This window comes from Ceratosolen solmsi, unplaced genomic scaffold (genome assembly GCF_000503995.2).
Source record: "Ceratosolen solmsi marchali unplaced genomic scaffold, CerSol_1.0 scaffold23, whole genome shotgun sequence".
In the NCBI taxonomy this organism is placed as follows: domain Eukaryota; kingdom Metazoa; phylum Arthropoda; class Insecta; order Hymenoptera; family Agaonidae; genus Ceratosolen; species Ceratosolen solmsi.
In genome coordinates, this window is record NW_011948430.1 from 2,298,225 (window position 1) to 2,317,758 (window position 19,534).

General features: G+C 28.7%; 5 protein-coding genes across 5 annotated transcripts in view; 1 reads left to right on the top strand and 4 right to left on the bottom strand.

The window, feature by feature from the left end:
- LOC105363973 (uncharacterized) overlaps positions 1-442 on the bottom strand; it is a 58,070-nt gene extending 57,628 nt beyond the window's left edge. The window contains exon 1 of the mRNA XM_011501797.1: positions 257-442. The gene's annotated coding sequence lies outside the window, so the exon portion shown is untranslated. The remainder of the gene's footprint in view (positions 1-256) is intronic.
- Positions 443-2,702: 2,260 nt separating this feature from the next.
- On the bottom strand, positions 2,703-4,851 carry LOC105363974 (mitochondrial fission regulator 2). The gene is given in 5 exon segments (XM_011501799.1): positions 2,703-2,856; positions 3,052-3,298; positions 3,340-3,485; positions 3,817-4,012; positions 4,486-4,851. Coding segments are annotated over 4 exon segments (729 nt in total). The 5' UTR covers positions 4,005-4,012; positions 4,486-4,851; the 3' UTR covers positions 2,703-2,708.
- Positions 4,852-8,452: 3,601 nt separating this feature from the next.
- On the bottom strand, positions 8,453-9,653 carry LOC105363975 (N(6)-adenine-specific DNA methyltransferase 2). Its single transcript, XM_011501800.1, has 4 exons — positions 9,448-9,653; positions 9,224-9,371; positions 8,930-9,139; positions 8,453-8,586 (listed from the first exon to the last, which is right to left on the bottom strand). Exons 1-4 carry the CDS (start codon positions 9,604-9,606, stop codon positions 8,453-8,455), a joined length of 651 nt encoding a protein of 216 aa, XP_011500102.1. The 5' UTR covers positions 9,607-9,653.
- Positions 9,654-12,047: 2,394 nt separating this feature from the next.
- On the top strand, positions 12,048-13,418 carry LOC105363976 (transmembrane protein 147). Its single transcript, XM_011501801.1, has 4 exons — positions 12,048-12,514; positions 12,603-12,741; positions 12,811-13,032; positions 13,114-13,418. The coding sequence occupies exons 1-4, from the start codon at positions 12,438-12,440 to the stop codon at positions 13,363-13,365; spliced, it is 690 nt and encodes a 229-aa protein (XP_011500103.1). The 5' UTR covers positions 12,048-12,437; the 3' UTR covers positions 13,366-13,418.
- A 696-nt stretch (positions 13,419-14,114) lies between these two features.
- LOC105364103 (DDB1- and CUL4-associated factor 8) lies at positions 14,115-19,092 on the bottom strand. The gene is made up of 10 exons (XM_011501967.1): positions 18,825-19,092; positions 18,420-18,749; positions 17,868-18,082; positions 17,350-17,717; positions 17,089-17,254; positions 16,807-16,972; positions 16,547-16,677; positions 16,354-16,476; positions 16,165-16,281; positions 14,115-14,393 (listed from the first exon to the last, which is right to left on the bottom strand). Exons 1-10 carry the CDS (start codon positions 19,090-19,092, stop codon positions 14,169-14,171), a joined length of 2,109 nt encoding a protein of 702 aa, XP_011500269.1. The 3' UTR covers positions 14,115-14,168.
- Positions 19,093-19,534: the final 442 nt, after the last annotated feature.

Here is a 19,534-nt window from a genome sequence, read left to right on the forward strand (position 1 = left end):
AACTACCCGCGAGCAGCGGGGGCTCGGTCAATAATACACGTACGCACCTACATACGCGTACCTCAGCGCGATAAAGAATATGTACACACAGACAGGCTGTCGTACGTCGTGATGGGAATGCTTCTATACCTCCCTCCCTCCCCCTAGCCCCCTTCGCACCAACACCCCATAACACCTCACCCGACACCTCACTTCGCGGCTCGTCGTACAAACCAAAGCGGCTAGTAAAATACAAGATAAACGACGATTCTGTCACCTTCTCCCACACTGTCAGCTCCATTTGAAAAATGTGGATTATCCAGGGTATAGCGTATGCGGGGTTAGCGAGCGTAAGTAGCAACGTGCATACCCCGATGTCATGAATCGGTCCACGGAATGCAGTGTTGGTGTCTCGCGAGCGCGCGAGGCGTCGCTTTAAAATTGAATGGCTTTATTCGAATTTATCCAATTTATCCAACGCGATATCGTATTTACAATTGTGCGACTCGTTGCATTAAACGCTACTACTCTTGGGTTAATGACCCAGATACAATTAAATATACATAAGTGCGCTAGTTCGCGCTCGACCCTTTGATTACTCGCACCGGTTAATATGAGCCGCGCCTTCGCTTCTCCCGAACTCTCTTACTTTATTTATTTATTTATTTGTTTGTTTGTTTTTTCTTTTATAAACAGCCTCGATTTGCTGCACCGCCCGACTTGGAAACAGTTTTAATACGGTTAGGTCTGCTGGATAGAAGACAAGAACGGAGAATACAACACATAACCTAACAAGTAATTCGGCGCTGCTTATACCACGAATTAGAGTTGGTGGAAGGCGGCGGGCGGTGGTGGCGAGGGGAGCTCGAGGTGCGATGTTGTAGAGTATCGTCATGCGTTTTAAAGGCCATTGACTGATTTTTTCATCATCGTCGTCGTCGTCGTCGTCGTCGTCGTCGTCGTCGTCGTCGTCGTCGTCATCGTCATCATCATCGTTATCATCATCATCTTATTCTTCTTCTTCTGCTTTAGCTCATAATGCTTATTGGTACACTTTACGTTTTTATGTAGCGGCGCGGCCATGTGCTTTCTTCGCAAACGTATATTTACATTCATAGTCGTAAGGGCTGCGACAGTGCCCTACAAAGCCACTGTTATCGTTTCTTAACTCTATTAACTTCTCTACGATCTCTTTCTTCTTGAATTAGGATCGAGAAGTCGAAACTATCGCGGAATCCCGTCTTGATGACAATAGATCGGGGACAACGAATGCAGGGAAATACGAATCGTGAGCTGGCCAAATGATGCGTGCACGCACATTGCACACGATTATTTGCAAACAGTCGAGTCTTAGTGTTTGTGCGAGGAGAGCAAACGCGAATTATTCACAATTGAAATAAAAGAAAGAGGCTCACCTTGACCCGATTTTCCAATACGTGTAATTTCATATCTCGCTGTAATAAATGCGGGGATCTTGTTTTTGTATATTTCATGCTGGGATGGTTACTCGGAAGCATTTGCTACTTGGCGTTTTTTGCACGCGCGGGAAAGTAGGAAAGTTAGGTAGACCTTTGAGAAATGGAAAATTAAACAAAAAACAATTAATTAGGAGATTAATGTGAGTAGGCTTTGTGCATTTTACACCACTGCCCGAATTTAAATAATAAAAGCAAATTGATAATATTGAAAGAGAGAGAGAGAGAGAGACAGAGAAGAAAAGAAAAAATTAATCCTGTACAATTCTTTTATATTTCTTTCTTATAGCTTTTACAAGGTGTTTCTATAACAGTAACGTTTATTCGCTTTACATATTTTATTTTAATAAAAGTTTTAAGTATAAAACTTCCTGTACATTTGTTACATGGCAGATTATATATTTCACGATCAGTCTCCAATAACTATTGTAAGTTCAACAACAAGTCAATGTCGAGTAAATACATTTGCACCATTACTTAAGAGATCGATCCTTGTCAAAAAAAAAAAAAAAAAATAAAAAAATAATAATAATAATAATATAACAATCTTTATCACATGGCATTAGTAAAATATATAAATTTTTATTCATTAGCGAGCGTCGATTATGATTTGACGTACGAGTCTAGTGTCGTATACAAATACAACACGCAACATGTGATATATAAGTCGTATATCTATAAATAAGATGCATTCTTTATCAATAATTAATTAATTATCACTGAAAGAGTATGTGAATTACTTGTCTCGTTATGCTCTTTATAACATTTTCATTATTTATCACAGGGTTTGGAAAATGGACATATATATATATATATTTATTTAATTAGTTTCATATTCTGTGTATACTCTATTAGATACGATATTTCAATTGATAATTGTCGTAGTCTCAAATTCGTCATTGAAATTTGTGGTGCTTAATAACGATCGCAGTAATAATTTTAAGAAAAATAATTTTGTTTTACATGGCATCTATATTACTTTATACTATCACTATATATACGTATTTGCATACATTTATACATTATTTTAAGTAAATTTATCAGACATCTGTCCGAGTCAATTTTGAGATTTTGAGATAGTTACTTCCTAATTGGAAAGCTGTTCCTTGCAATTATCGAAGTAAATTGCTAATAGAAAATGGAATGAGTTGGTATAGCGTAAACATTCCACTGTTTGTAAATTAACCTTCTTCTAATAAGACATCTGGTAAATTAATTAATTTTATTTACCATTCGATGCTTTTCAATATAATTTCAAAAACTTTCATCTAGCGTTAAGTTTACCGAAGAATTTTTACTTTCAGGCGATTGCATGGCTAAATAGCGTCTTCTTAAAATTTCTTGTAGATCATTGCAAGGACTGTTTTCTCGTTTCGTTCGCACTGGATGCCCTCCTGGTGATCTGAAAAATTTATTTCAAATTTTTAATCAATCCACTAAGTGAATCTTTTTTTTTTATTTTTTAATTTTTTGGTTTATTCGTTCGTATCAATAATGATATTGATGCTGAATTTGATAAAGTAACGCCAATTACTCAATATTAATTTTAATGGCAGTTACATTTTTTTAATGTAAAGCAATTTTTTAATTTCTATACCTTGCAACTGGCTTTAATTTGACCTTATCGATATCTTTTAACATATCTCCCATTGATCTTTGGATACTTAAGGGGGGCTTTTTACGTTCCTCTGTCATGTGTTCTTGCAAACTGGCTCTTCGTGCAATGTGTGGCGTTGTTGGTGGTGGCAGTGGAGGTGGCGGTGGCGGCGGTTGAACAAATTCATTCCCCTTAGATAAACAAGCTTAAAAAATATTTTATAATACACATAAATGCACTGCTTGATCTCGTAATATCTACATCTTTATAATATGAATGTAATCTTACGAGGAGTATTTTGTTTTTCTGGATTAACTATTTTTGATATTTGCTCTCTTAAGTCTTGCAATTCTTGTTCCAATGCAAGTAAACGAATTTCCGAGCCAAACGTCACAGGTTCTAATAGATCTGGTTTATTTTGAGACAATCCATTGCTGAAAATATTAAAATTAAACATTTTTTTAAGAAATTAATTTTTTTTTTTTTTTTTTTTTTAACCTTTTTTGACATTGAATCTTAAGATGAGTTGGATTTACTTTTTACAAAGCCAGTTGTTTATGTATATATTCAAAATACATGGATAGCGACCTACATTATCATTTATAAATTCTTATGTAATAGAGTTATAAGAAATTTCACTGAATACAAATATATTTTCGTTTAATATGTAAACTAAATCGAAATAAGTTAAATGAAATAGATCCGATACAATTATGCTATTCAAAATGAATATTCTATGACTTATGTAATATAAGAACGAAATACCTTCCTATTCCCAGACCATTAAGATCGGAGAAATCGTTACTTCTATCATCGTCTATCATAGAACTACTCATGGAGTGCAATGGTGTTACGCTAATATAAACCTTTGGTGGAGGCTTTAATGGTAACAGTGATCCAATACGTCGAATGATACTTCTACGTTTACCATAGTATTTAATTGTCTCAGCCATATCTGAAACTATAAGTTGAAAAGTATCGATACTCGTACAGCACACAATAAAATATGTTTAATTAAATAAATTGACAATATGCACATGCATCAGTATAAGCATACACACACGCGCGCGCGCGCGCGCGCCCTTTGCGTGTACACACACATCCATATATATATATATATATATATATATATATTAAACTTCATGCATATTCTATAAAAATTAATAAAGGCATGTGTAATAGCCTATGAAATAATTAAGAGAAATGAAAAAAAAATCAGCTTATTCTTATTAATAGGCAAAAAATTACATTAAAGAATGAATCAATTTTCTTCAATATATTCCAATGATGACTACTTTCACGTAAGCACAAGGCTTTCAGTGGCCTCCTTGCAAATTACGCAAACGCATTTTCACAAGTGGGGGAAATTTTTAAGTTATAAACACAATATTTAATAAAATGCACAAGTGCGTGTTCATGTGCATCTATACTCACTATAAATTGTGCCAAGCTTCTAAGCTTCGCGAATACGTATACGCGAAGTAGCTGAGTATGCGAAGAATTTTTTCAAATTCCGTTTGGCGCTCACATTAAATTCATGGCATAAGTTTTTATCATTTTGTTCGAGTCAACGGCTACTTAACTTTACTTTACACTTCTTCACTTATCTTTTCTCTGTTTAAATACTTTTTTGGTTACATAGAGACAAATGAATAAACGCTTTACTACCACTACGCATGCGCCATGCATTAAACGCTACAATGCACGTAACGCGAAACATTTACACGACTGGCGCGTCCCATTTTTTCTTTCTTTTATTCAGCGCCCCATGGCCAATGAACATAGCCGCGAACCGTTGGCGAGAATTTCAAATAATCCACGTAACAGAGGCATTATGTGCTAGAGAGCACCACTAGCTATTTGGCCCTGGCCTCCATCTATTACTGCTGGTGTCTCTTACCGATCGACGGTCCTCTCTTCCATTATCGACCTCCATGTCGTATACTTGCGAGACATTATGCATAATATTGACTTAAACTTGTATCAGCCCATGCAAATTTCCGCCCAATATGAAAAGTCTAACTGATTACGCGCGGCATAATGAATTAAGTGACAATTAATTATAATTGTCTTACAAGGGAGTTTCGTGAAGTGGCTTCGATATTCCCTAAAGAAACATGTGTTATTCCACTCGCGTATTTTATTTTTGTTTTTTGTTTTGTTTTGTTTGTTTGTTTGTTTGTTTTTGCTTGTTTTTGTTTTGTTTGTTTGTTTGTTTGTTTGTTTGTTTTTGTTTTTTTTAGTTTTTCTCTTAAATTTATAAGAGTGAAAAAATTACACGATTAGTTTATGTATGAAACAGATAACTCTTAATTAATTCTTGTTCATTTAATGGGTTTGAGAAGCTTGGAGCTTTACCATTGACTTAATAATCAATTTGGATAAATAAAAAAACAAAAAAACAAAACAAATGCATAATCTTAATATTGTCTTCGTTTGTAAATGGAAAAACGTGTAATAAAAAGGTATAGCTTTCTGGTAATTGTATAAGATTTGCTCCTACACTTCAGAAATTTAAACCCCTTAAAAATACGTTTCAATGACAATTAATTAATTTTTCGGAAATTACATCGTCACGTGCATCTGCAATTTTCTATATTATTACTTTATAGTTTCGTAATTTTTAACGACAACATTTTTGCCTGCAAAAAAAGAACAAATTACTTCGTTTTATTGTGTGCTTATAAAGCACATCTCACATTTATTAACGAAATAAAAATCTCTTGTGATAATAGGATAGGTCTTTTTAGCTTTCATTAACTTTCATAATAAATATTATCAACTTTAATATAATATAAAAACATTTTTCTTTTAAATTTGTTAAAATTTTTATTTTCGTTAATTAAGAAATTGTGGCGCGTGATCGGCGCCTTTCAACCATAACGAACATTAGCACCTGAAATTAGAAAACAAATATTTTAAGCGCGATTTACATATAAACAAAAGTTCTTATAATTATGTTGAAGCTTTAGTAAAAATAATAAGTAGCTAATTCCAGGTTGATACGACACGCGCAACAGCAACAAAATTCTTCCAAACAAATAAGTTGTCTCACAATTTTTTTAAAAAGGTAGTTAATCACCGTTTTCTAATCATCCCTTTCTCTCATCATATTATCAAAAGAGAAAGGCTAAATATTTTACTAAACAATCTGTAGTGGAAACTTGTTGAAAGAATTTCTGACTCCCTGGACACTCGCACCCTGGTGCGCGTTTATTACGATCACTTAACGTGTTTTCGCTTAGCAAAAATAAAGTTGCATTTCGATGAAACAATTGTTGTCAATTGTTCACTCTCTCTCTCTCTCTCTCTCTCTCTCTCTCTCTCTCTCTGTGTATCTTTTGCTCTATTGACGTCCACCATACTTACATTCCTCTCTTGATATTAAAGGCAAAGGAATCGATTCCTTTTCTCAAGACAGACGATAATCATATAAAACAGAGCGATAACGATTTCTTATTTTCTAATTTTATTACCCTATTAATGTAATGTCATTATTATATAGTCATTTAATCATAAAATTGTCGATTTCTTGATAAAATTTAATTTCGTAGAGGCGAAAGTTCAGCGCTTTTGTTATTTTAATGATATTAATTTTGTACGAAAAAAAAAATTGACAAATTACCAAGGTACCATAAAAATAAGATGATTAAAATTCTTTTAAAATCATCTAAAAATAGGGATTATATAAATCGTTTAATACATATTACGATTGTATAAATTATAACAAGGCATATTTTTTTCTTATAAATTTATCATATAATAAAACCTTGTTGTATAAACTAATGTAATACGTAGACACGAGGAATGTTTAAATTGAAATCAGAAATAAAACTTGTAAAAATGTTATGCTGTACTTGTATGTAAAATAATTTTAACTTGAGCTTCCTTTCTGTTCGTGATAAAATTGTTTATCTATTAAATAGAAGTGAATCCAGCAATATTCATAATTAATGTATTGCCTCGTTAAAAGTATCGAGACATTTTGATTTTAATTCTATAGGTTTTCCTTTTGTGTTTAAGGTCTATCTAAATTCACGTTTTAATATATGAAGATCATAATTGTTAAACTCGTATTCGTATTTTCAATTTAATATGAAAAATTTTCAGATTAATTTGTGTAATTTGTAAGTAACGTTTATATTTTATTTATTGTACCACAGTTCACTTACAAGAAACATGTATTTTTTTTTTAATAAACTATAATTTTAAAAGATAACACAACGAAGAAAAACTTATAACTTCGTATTTAGAACTAATTTTAGTAAAGAATATTAATTACAACAATAATTGTTTTGTAACGTTAATAATGTATTAATTATAAAATAATCAGCACTTGCACCATAATATCTATTAATTTTTCTTAATTTTTTTTTCAGTAAAAAGCAATAAGAAATTCGCGCATACGTTTTGAAAAGGAAAAAAAAATGATAAAAATAAACCAGCAGAAAGAATGGAGAACTAAGGGGCACTCAGCTAAGTTATAAAATAAGGGCAAAGCCATATATGCTTTTATCTTGTTATCGCTTTGAACGTGAGACAAGACCAATTTCTCGAAGAGCGAACCTTTCCGAACCGTAATCAGACAAAGTAGATCTATTAATGAAATAGGGATATGTACTGTTTATTGGATAATAAAAGGGTGATAAAAGCAACGAAGTCTGATAAAAATAAAAATAGATTTTAAAATAGTAAGTACAAGTTTATCTGTTCTAGAAGCTTTTTGAGTACACTTTAACAAGATTTCTTTAAGCATTTTTAAATATTCTTTCACTGTCATGATTCAGCATTTAATTATGCACAAATAGAGGTGTATTAGCTATTATAGCAGATTTTTTATGAAGAGAAAATTATTAACTCTGATTTCCAACAATTAATACATATTGTATTTAAAGGAATTTTTACTTTAGACATTCGTACTTCAATTCTATTTCATTTCTTACTTAACGTTAATGGTATGAAAAATTACAATATCTGCATTTATTATCCAAATTTTAATTATATAATCTATATACAATATTATCATTTCTTTAGGGGACCAAGGTTTTTAATACTACAAGAGATGGATTACATTTATGTAAAATAAAAAAATATGTATTACAATATAATATAAAAAACTATATATATATATATACATACAGTCTATTTAATCAATTTTTTAAAAATCTATTTTTCTTGTAAAATTATTTAAATATTATCACCTATCTTAATTTTCATGAATTAGTTTTAATAATATTAAATTTCATTTATAATATTTATATACGATGGATAATAGTATACCTTTCTTTGAAAACTTTCTTTGATTTAAATTATTGCTTTATATATTCTTTAAGAAATATAAAATTTGTATTTACATATAAATAATAAAAACTATTATGTTTAATAAAATTAATTAAACTAGTTATGTTAAATATTTATCGAAACAAAAATTTGAATAACAACAAAATTCGTTTGCTAAATTATTTTTGTGATGAGGAGCGTAATTACATTTTTTAACATTCAATAGTTTTCCTGCCATGTCATTCATTACAGCACCTGAAATAGTAGTAAAGTAGGATTTAATGTGAAAAATTGAAGTTTCAGATATTATCATGCATTAAATACGTTACGTAAAGATATTATATATAATATTATGAGTGTAGATCAAACTTTAATTGAAAAACATCATTTTTGTAATTTTAAGGCATTGATTACAATTTATCAGTGTTTTGAAATTAACTTTATACATCTTTCACTATACTATAATTTCATTAAATTGATTTAAAATATTATAAATAATATATGTGTATACACACACACACACACTCTCATACACACACACACACACGAGCGCGCGCGCGCGCGCGTGTATTATTGTAAAAAGTTTTTAAATATAAACCTGTACATAGAACAATATTATTTTTTGCCAAAAGCTTGACAGTTACTGCTACTTTTGTTAAGCATTCTTCTGAAAGAAACGGCGGATCACAAATTACAAGATCAAAGAATCCAATTAAATCGTTTGGAATATTTTGGGGTAAATTATAATCATATAATATAAAATCAGAACCAAATACAGAAAAGCGTTTGTCAAATTCGAACAGCTTCACTGTAAAAAAAAGAGTATAAATTAAATCAATTTATTTGTAACAAATTAAAAGAGTTAACACATATTATAAAAAATACTAAATACCTTGCCTTCCTTCAGATATATTACTTAAACGCTTGTATAATGTCGGACATGAAATTAAAGCAATTTTTCCATCATTGAGAGTGGATTTAACAGCACCTCGTGTCAAAGACAAAATTGTCTTTTCATCATACCAAAATTGGCTTAATTGCTACAAAATGTCCGTATAAAGTAATATAATCAACATAAATTTTATATATATATTCTTTTATTAGCTTACAACCTACCCAATCTTCTTCAAAAATTATGTCACAATTTTTATTTTCACTTTGTTCAATAGCATGCTTTAGTTTATTCTCACGTTCTTCTTTTTCCTGGTAAAATTCATTTAAAGCAGCCAATGTTGCTGAATTTAATCGTGGTATGTCATCATCCGATTCACTCATATCAATTTCTTAATTCAAAGACTTTTATAAATAAATAATTATCTCTAATTATTACACATTGTAATTTGGTTATTATAGATTCTTTCGTTTAAAAAATTTATCTGATTCTCTGGAGTCTCTCCCCTCCCCCTAGCGGTTAAATCTTGGAACGTGGATGTGAATATTTTTAAAAGTACTCGAGAAATTCCGTGTATTTAATATTTTTTGCAGTATATACAAGCCAATATATATATATATATATATATATATATATATATATAACAAACATTTTCTATAAATTTGTAATTTCATTAATTCTATAAATTATTGAAATTTTAAATTATTTAGCATTTCAAATGATACATTATCTTATAAATTTGTGTGGAATTTTCAGGTGAAATAGCTAAGTCGAGAGTTTATTTTTTATTTATCATAAAAAAGTTAGCGAAACATTAAAAAACTGATATATTTTATAAGTTTAAAAAATTGTCTAGCCAGTTTTTTCTTAAATACCTAGATTTCTTTACAAAAAAATATTGATTCTCTCGAATTGCCTCAAATACTGTTGAAAAGAAGCACAAGTTTCATTGAGTTAAAATGTCGATGATTTTTAATTTAAAATTTATATAATTTTCTGTAGTCTGAAATTATGTACCCATTACGCATTCTATTAATTCAAATTAACAATTGTATAACAGTTTCTTTTTATATTATTTTATATTTTTTTTAGATAAAATTAAATTAATTTAGTATTTTATATAACTTTTATAGGACTTGCTTCATTAATACGATTACAATATTATTAAATTTATTCGCTATTTCATGATATTTCTCGCAAAATATATTTGTGTTTTTTTTTTCATTTACTGTATGGTTAAGAAAATATATATTTAGTAGTTTTAATATATTTTCTCTTACCTCTTAGCTTTAAAAACGAGAATTTTGGATATTTCATTATTTTTGCAGTTAATTTTATCTCTAATTTTATTAAAAATATAAAATTTCGTAAAAATGGCTAATTTACTTAGCCATCAATGGAAATCGATTGATTAATGTAATGTTAATAATTGTCGAGTAGCGTTTAGATTACATTGTTTAAAACGTATTATATTTTTTTGCAAATCTTCTTATGGCTCAGTAAATTTTACCGTCTGCCATAAAACTTTTATTACTAATATTTCAAATTATAAAAATAATTCAATTATAATACGTAAACTTCGTAATATAATTAATTAAAATAACAAAAAAATTTTAATTTATAAATAGAATCGTTCAGTGGTCTAATAAGTAATATAAGGCATTATTAAAAAAAATGTTATGTTGAAAAATCTTAATTAATTTATTTTTAATGTGTCGATTACAATTTTAAAATGAACTGAAAAATCATTTAAAAATATCATAGTAATTTATTTGTACCAAAATTTTTATCCGACTAGGTTTAAAATAATAATTTATTTTGAACTTTAGTTATATATACATATAAGTACATTAAAGAATATGCGTGAATAAAATGTTGGACATAAGTGAACAAATTACATTATTTAAAAATCGAGAAAATAAATGTTATGTTCATATATAATATATTAATAAGTTATACAACAGCAATAAATAATAGTCTATATCATTTCGATAAATATGACTTAATGTTTCAAATGCATATAATTTGTTACATTTCCATATATCCGTAAACAAATATAAATCAATATAAGTCTATAAAATTAATTAAATGTACATTTGGTTTATGAATACAAATTCAAATGTAAGTAAATAATGTCAATATTTTATTTAAAATAACGTCAATTGTTACATATATATATATATATATATACAGGAATTTAAGTTAGTAAATTCGAATTTGGCTATTTAATTGAGTAAAGACTATACATTGAAATATATATATATATCAGAAATAAATATAAAATAAAGTTAAATAAAATTAAGCTTCTTGCAGTTGAATGCACACGCAACTGTAATTACAATGTATATGACATCGAACGAATGTCATTATTATTCACGTTAAATTAATTAAATATTTTGGATAACTCTGATTGGAATGGAATAAATGTATTTTAATGATTTAAAGTGCCGTTGATCAAATAACCGAGCATTATTCGAGCATTCACGGTCGATGCCATCCAAATTTTGAAAGTAATTTATCACGTTTGTCCAAATATTAAAAAATATCATATACATTAATGAATATGCAATGAGCTTGCAATGAAATTTTTCTCTTTAACAAACGATATTAAATTTATTATTGTTAATGATGGACTATTGTTTGGATATATTCAACTCTTAAGGATATTTACAGCTGAATTATAACTATCATTTGAAATAATTGTAATATCTAATTTATATAGGTTTAATAAACGTTTGTTCTTGGTCATGATATTTTAATAATTTAATAATTATATGATTATACAGTGCGAAAGAATGAAAAGAAAGTAAATACAATTCAAATAAGAATGTCTTCAACACGGTTTATTAGGTATTTGTCATAAATGTTCAGGACACTTAATTAACAAAAAATTTATCTTGAATTGCCAAGTCTGTCGACTCGACTTAAAGATTACGAATTAAGCTTCTTCACAATATCAAAATAGAGTTTTAAAGTGAACTTTATAAATCGAGCAATGGCCTGCCTGCGATACCAACAATCACATGATAATCGGCAGTGAAATTGTTGCGAAGGAGACTTGTATGAGCTGGGACTATCGTACTCCTCAAATTTAAACTATTTATTTAATTTTAGTCACTAAACAATGTAATTTAGATTAGTTTATTGCTAATTATTAGTAATTTAAAATTACTTTCATGGTTATGATCAAAAGGTAGCGTTGAATAAAATAGATATGACACTGTATCATTTTGGAAATTGTTTAGCGTTAGTTTATGTACCTTACTACTTAACCTACAAATACTCGGGACTGTAAGTATTATTTTCCAAAAATATAATAATTGTTTTATATTGCAAGGAACATTTATTTATAATAAATTTAAATTTAATTTTTACTTAGCTCCGAGTATGGCGCTTTTTGGAAATGTATTCAGGCTGGAGGGATTTATATTTTTACCCAACTTGTTAAGATGCTTATTTTAGCTACTTTTTTCCCCACTGCGGATAATATAGGATATAAGGGCTTTGACATTTTTGGTGTACGTATTGAATAAAACCAACTTTAAGTTAAGATTTTCAATTTCATGATTTATTTCTAATATTTCTAGGAATTTTTTAAATCTACTATCGACATTGCCGATCTGATTGGGATATACATAGTTTTGAACGGTATACCAGGCAAAGGTCATGCAAAAGTTTTGACTGCGGGAATAGGATGGGCCGGGGCTGAGGTTGTTCTAACGAGATTTTTATTGTTATGGATTGGGGCTAGAGGCGCAGAGTTCGATTGGAAGTATATGCAGAAGAGTTTGGAATCTAATATATATCTAGTATGTGTATAAATTAATATTTTATTTACAAAGTTATTAATATCATTAAAGCAAGTATATTCATTTTGAGTGATTTTTTAGGTTCAACATATTACGACGGCAACGTTAGTTTGGCTTTGGTCGAGACATGATTTAAAGCAAAGTCTAGTACCTGTTGTTGTTAGTATGCTGTTGCTTACAGTATATAGGCCACTTATTTCGGATTTTCTAATAATGTCATTTACGATTGGACCTTGGTCGGCATTATTTATTAAAGCTATTGCTGCAACAATAATGGGAACATTAACTTTACACATATACGCTGCTCTTGCTTATACTATTGGAATTTTTTGAAATTCTTCATAATTTTCAATGTAAATATAAATAATTTTAAATTAGGCCGAATGAGAAGAAAATTTAAACAAAATGCAGTTTCTAGTGAAATAAAAATCGTATTGTATACTTTTAATTAATACGTAATAAAATGTACCGATTATCGAAATATACATATTGTATGTACATTCTGTTTTTGAAATAATATTTATTTGTTCTCGATAATCTTCATTATATGTATTTAATAAAAGTTGTTAATTATTTATTTTTTTTTTTTTATTGATATTTATATTTTAGCTTGTTAAACTTATTTTCTATAAAACAGTTGATTCAAAATAAAACATATTGTGGTATATTATTTTGTGAAACAACTTTTTATTAAATTATACATTTTTTTTCTTTTTCTTTTTTATAATTACATGTTAAATTTTATAACTTCATATTTGGTTAAGCTTAACATTCCTATTTTATGTATATTATTAGTAACTCAGTCTTTATAAATTGCTGGAGTACAGCTTTATTTGAAAAATGAAAATAAATTATTTAAGTACCATAGTAAATTTAATTTTATTTACAAGAGTTTTTAATGATTGTCCTTAAACAACCAAAGCATTACTAATTTGCATTACAAATAAATAATTGTATGAAGTATTACATTGTTAAAGAATGATATTTTATAGTTATTTAATATTTTTTTAATTAAATAAATGTTTATCTTTTCAAAGTGTATCAGTAACAATTTACAATAGTATTGATTTATAAACGTGTATTTATTGTAACTTAAAAAATCATGATTATATATATTATCAACATTATCGAATATCTTAATTTTCAAAGTGATCATCACTTTCACTAGAATTATCATTTGAATTGGAAGAACTATCATCATCATCATCATCATCATCATCATCATCATAATCATCATTATCATCATCATCATCATTATTTTCATTAAAATCTCCAACGTCTTCATCATTGCCAATATCAATATCACTATCATCATCGAAATCATGGTTTTGGTTTCTATTGTCTATTCTTACAAGAAGTTGCTAAACAAATTAATTTAAAAATGAAAGAATTAATGCCATAACTTTTTCACAGTATAATATACAATTACAACACCAAAAATTGTACCATATTAAATAAATCTCGATTCAATTTTTGAATTTTAATATAATTGCAAATGCTTTAATAAAGAAATTGAAAGGATCTGAGAACGTACAATTTAATTGCAATTTAACGGCTTGGTAAATGCTAAGGGGGTGGTTGAACAGGGTAGTAGGTGGCATGGGTAGTGGGTGCCCAAATAAACAATCCAATTAAATTAAACTTAACGTTACAAACAAGACTTTCCACATCCTAAGTGAATTTGCATTCTCATCGATGCTTCTCACTAATCTCGATTAGGTGACGTCCAAGCCTACGTAGAGTTCTATTTGCTCGCTTTGCTCTTTCTTGCTTTTCGATATTGTTTTACCGCTACTATCCCTTTAGATTTCACTAGGTGTTACAATCATATTTTTAGCAGCCATCTACCTGCCGGCTCATCCGTTCCAAGCAAAACCAATATCATTTTCAGAAGGATTGCTAAATTACATGAACACGTAGAGTAATACATCTTTTGAAATTATTGAACAATTTCAGGGCGGTATATTCTCGGAAAGGCCTAATCTTGTTTTGCAAATATGGAAGACATCTTTGTCTTTGAATTTTCTTATTAAATTTTGCATCTTATTGGCCTTGCTATTTTTACAATGATACTGTATACTCGCACATTAAAGACTATTTTCAATGTATTGGGGTCTGTATTTAGTAAGATTTTGCTACATCGTAATGCGTGCCTACCTAACTCACCTGTCCAAACCAGGTCCGACCATCGATGATCAGATGGCAATTCTTGCAAAGGGAATTTTTATAATATCAAGTGGTCAACTTTATATAATAAATGTCTATCAATAAGTTAGATTTATGGGCAGCAACTGTTTATAATTTTAGGAATTTAAGAGTCCATTCCACTGTGACGCATTATAAAACGATAGATTTTTATGTTTTGTTTTTGTTTTTGTTTTTGTTTTTTATGTTTTACAAATAAAGCATAATTCAATAACAAATAGCTTAAGAACATTGTTCTTTTTAATTTATTTTTCAACATTTAAGAGATACAAAAATATTTTCTTATATTAAATTTAAGTACTTTTAGCTTATGTAACAAGTTCATAAAACTTAACTTTCTTAACAAAATTGTTCTTCGGTGTAGACATGATGTTGGAAAAATGCATGCATATAAAGAGAAAATATAATAATATTATTCATTGACATTAATTTTGCTATTTCAAAAGCCATAGCCAATTAATAAAAAAAAAAAAAAAAAAAAAAAAACACAATAATAAAATAGCATAAGTTCAAATAAAATTTATCAAATTTCATTGATCTTCATATTTTTTAATCTAAAAATATAATAATTTATAACTTAGAAGGTTGATTTTATCTTCTATGATAATTAAACCAAATATAGAGTTTCGGATTGTTTCGATTAAAGTAATGTTTTCAAAATCAGCCTGCAGGTGATAAAATCGATTTGAGAAAAATGCATTTCAAGTTTTTTTAACACCGTTCAAGTTTAAATATCATTTCAATGATAATTATTAACAACCAAGCCATATTGTATTTGATCTTGAAAATTTACGAGTACATTTCTAGAGACAAACATTTTCAAATATTGCACAAAATTTGTTCATAATTCCAACCTGCCACAGTAGAATGAGCCCTTAATAAGGGTTAGTACATTGATTATAAAAAATAATGAAATTAGTATTTTACCCTATGTCGATCAGCTTGGCGAATATGCCGTAACATTATCCACAAGAAATGCCCATCGAAAGCATTTTCTGCATCTTCAATATTCTTAGTTCTAGGCGTTAGATTCTGCTTAACACACTAACCAATAGAACTTCAATATCAATAGTTTTTAAACACTGTATAAATAAAGAAAATTTAATGAACACTTACGGACTGTAATTGTTGTTCAATATTAGGTGGTTCTTCTCGAGTTGGTACCCATATTTTTACATCAGAGTCAAGACCACTTGTTGCCAAAATTGGAATATGAGGATGAGGCTCTAAAGCATTTACCTAAACAAAATATTGTTAAATTACTTATTAAAATTCGTCACGTGTTAAATAAATGTTAATGACACTGTACAATTCCTTGTCGATCTCCAAGCATCCACTGAACTATCGCTTCTGTCTTTTTATCCCAAATAAATATATTTCCACAATCTGATCCAGATATCACAAATTCACTATTTGGTCCATAGAAATTAACACCCTTAACTATAAAATGAAAAAAATGCTTAACCTACACTAATATATGAAATTGATTAAAATTTTAGTACAATTTTAATGAAACTTATTGTATTATTAATGACTTTGTTAAATAATATGTCAAATAATCAATATTACCAGTAACACTATTTCGATGTCCTTGATATTTGTGAGCAAAATCTCCACTTTGATATGGTATTGCGGTATCGAATAAGTATATGTCTTCATTGTTATAAGAAGCTACAATTTCAGTTCCATTATGATTGTAAACAGCACACGTCACATGCGCTTGATCTTCTGACAACTTGATTAAAAATATATACAAATAATTATTTACAAACTACTACATCTTTTCTTTTCTGATTCATATATATATAGAGAGAGAGAGAGAGAAAGAGTTTATAATTAAGTACTACTTACTAAATGTTTTGGACACAATTGTTGCAAAGGAATTGTAGGTTTTCTACGATCATATATTTTAACAAAACGCGTTCGACCAGCGACGCAAAACTCAAAATTATTTAAAGGATTTGAGTGAATACTGTAAAGTTCAACCTCTTGATCATTATCTTTGACCGATTGTAATCTAGAAATACAAGTTTTTTTCATAAAAAATAGATTAAACGATATCTCCATTATTAAATTTACTCAATCAATGAAACAACAAAATCTCATCTTTACATTGATGGTTTACTTTCTCTTATGTCAATTGATAAGATCTTAGAATCTTCACCAGCGGAGAGTACTAAATGAGGTAAATCTAAATGGGTACTAATTTTATGACAGGCTGCCCGATGTTTAGCTAATTTTCGACTGACACTGGTTCGAATATCGATTAAGCGCACTTGACCATCACGAGCACACGATACTACAAAATATTCCATATCAAGAGGTAACCATTTAGATTGAAAAACATTACTTCTATGACCAGTTTGCAGTGCTATATGCTTTTTTCCAATAGCCCAATCCCAAATTGTAATTGTTAAATCATCCGAGGCACTTGCAAGAAGATTTCCTTTTTGATTAAAACCTATAGCATTAACACAGCCCTAAAATGTTATAAAAACATTATAATTATTTGATACATAATATAAATTGATATTAAATTTGTAAATTTACATAATTAAATCTTTGTAATATTTCAGACAAATGTAAAATGTAAAATTTAATGTATAAACGATAAACAATTAAAAAATTACATTATGTTCTTCGAGTTTGTACATAAGTTCTAAACGTTGAACTGCAAGAAGTGAACTATAAAATCGTAATGGAATTGAGTTATTTGATCCGATTTGACGATTAATCACGTCTTTTAAGATAGACCAGTCAGATTTTGTTGGCTTTTTTTGTAAAATACCTGGCATTTCATCTGTATCATCACTAGCTGTTGTCCATTCGTTTGATTCAGCATTATCTGTTTATTGCATACAAATTTATTAAAAATCTTTTAAATACACTTACTGTAATTAGAGAAATATTAGATTTTTCTAAACTTTTCTTCCGACTGATAATAATAATTAATTCCTAATTCAAATATGACAATTGAAAGCGCTTAAATCTTAGAAAAATAATTTGAATTTAAATTATAACTTAAAATGTCTTATAACTATACAAGGCAAATGCCTACTTTAATTATTATACCACCGATATGTTTTTTATAATTTTTATATACAATTAGAAATTTAGTAAAATTGAATAAATTAAAAATGCTTGGTTATTTGAAGTATATGATTATGAAGGAAACGTAGTACCTTCGGCGATTTCGCTTCGTTCGTCGGAACTGTCTTTCGTATCTTGTTGAATGGATTCTGAAGAACTGGACTTTTCTCGTATGCTAGGATTTGATCTTGTATTGTCATTTAAATCATCTATATCACTAGAATTGCTTTGATTACGATAATTACGTTTTTTGAATTTAGATTCGAGTTTGCGAAAATTAGATTTTTGCTCATTACTGCTTTCCCGAATATTACTATCGCTTGTTGAAGTATTTGGTTGACAGTCATTTAATTTTTGCCTTTTGTTAGTATCGTGATCCCAATCGATATCAGATTTACATAAGGTACTACTCTCTGCTCGATCTAAAACAAAATAAACAATACAAATGATTAATAATAAAAGTAATAATTAAAAACTATTTGTTAGGCATGACATACCGGTGGATTTAGATCTTTTGGCAACATTTTCTGTCGAATTTACTTTTTTCTCTTCAATGCTAGTCGATTCTTCTACAATTTCAATCTTATTGTCTTTATCTTGGTCTTTGGTCTCATTCAATGTAGTATTTAACGCTAAAGATGCTATTTCATCTTTAATTAATGGATCTGTTTTACTACCATTAGCCAATGATATTTGTTCCAAATATTCATCATTAACATTTTTCTCTCTATCACTCTGTTCTTTGTTTTCAGATGAATCTGACATTATATTATCTTCTAAATATTTTCTTACGTATTAATTATAGACTACAATAATGAAACATCCAAGCTCGCATGGTCTAGAAGGGAGAATTTTTTTTAAATATTTGATAAAACATTTGCATTTGCCACAGTAATTTAGGTTAGTTAATTAATATAAAAAAAAAAAAAAAAAAAAAAAAAAATATATCTATATATATATACATATATGTTTGCGCGCGCGAGCGCGTACACACTTACGTATATATATATATATATATATGTATATTATATGTGCATATACATACGTATGTATGTAAAGATGCATGCGTAATGCATGTGGACGGAACACATATTAGAAAGGTAACTTACAAATTATATTCGTGAAAGGGTGAGAAATTTCGCTTCAAATTCTCGGTAGCGTTAGTAGTGCTCGTGTTCACGCATAAAAATACTGAAAATAAATGGAG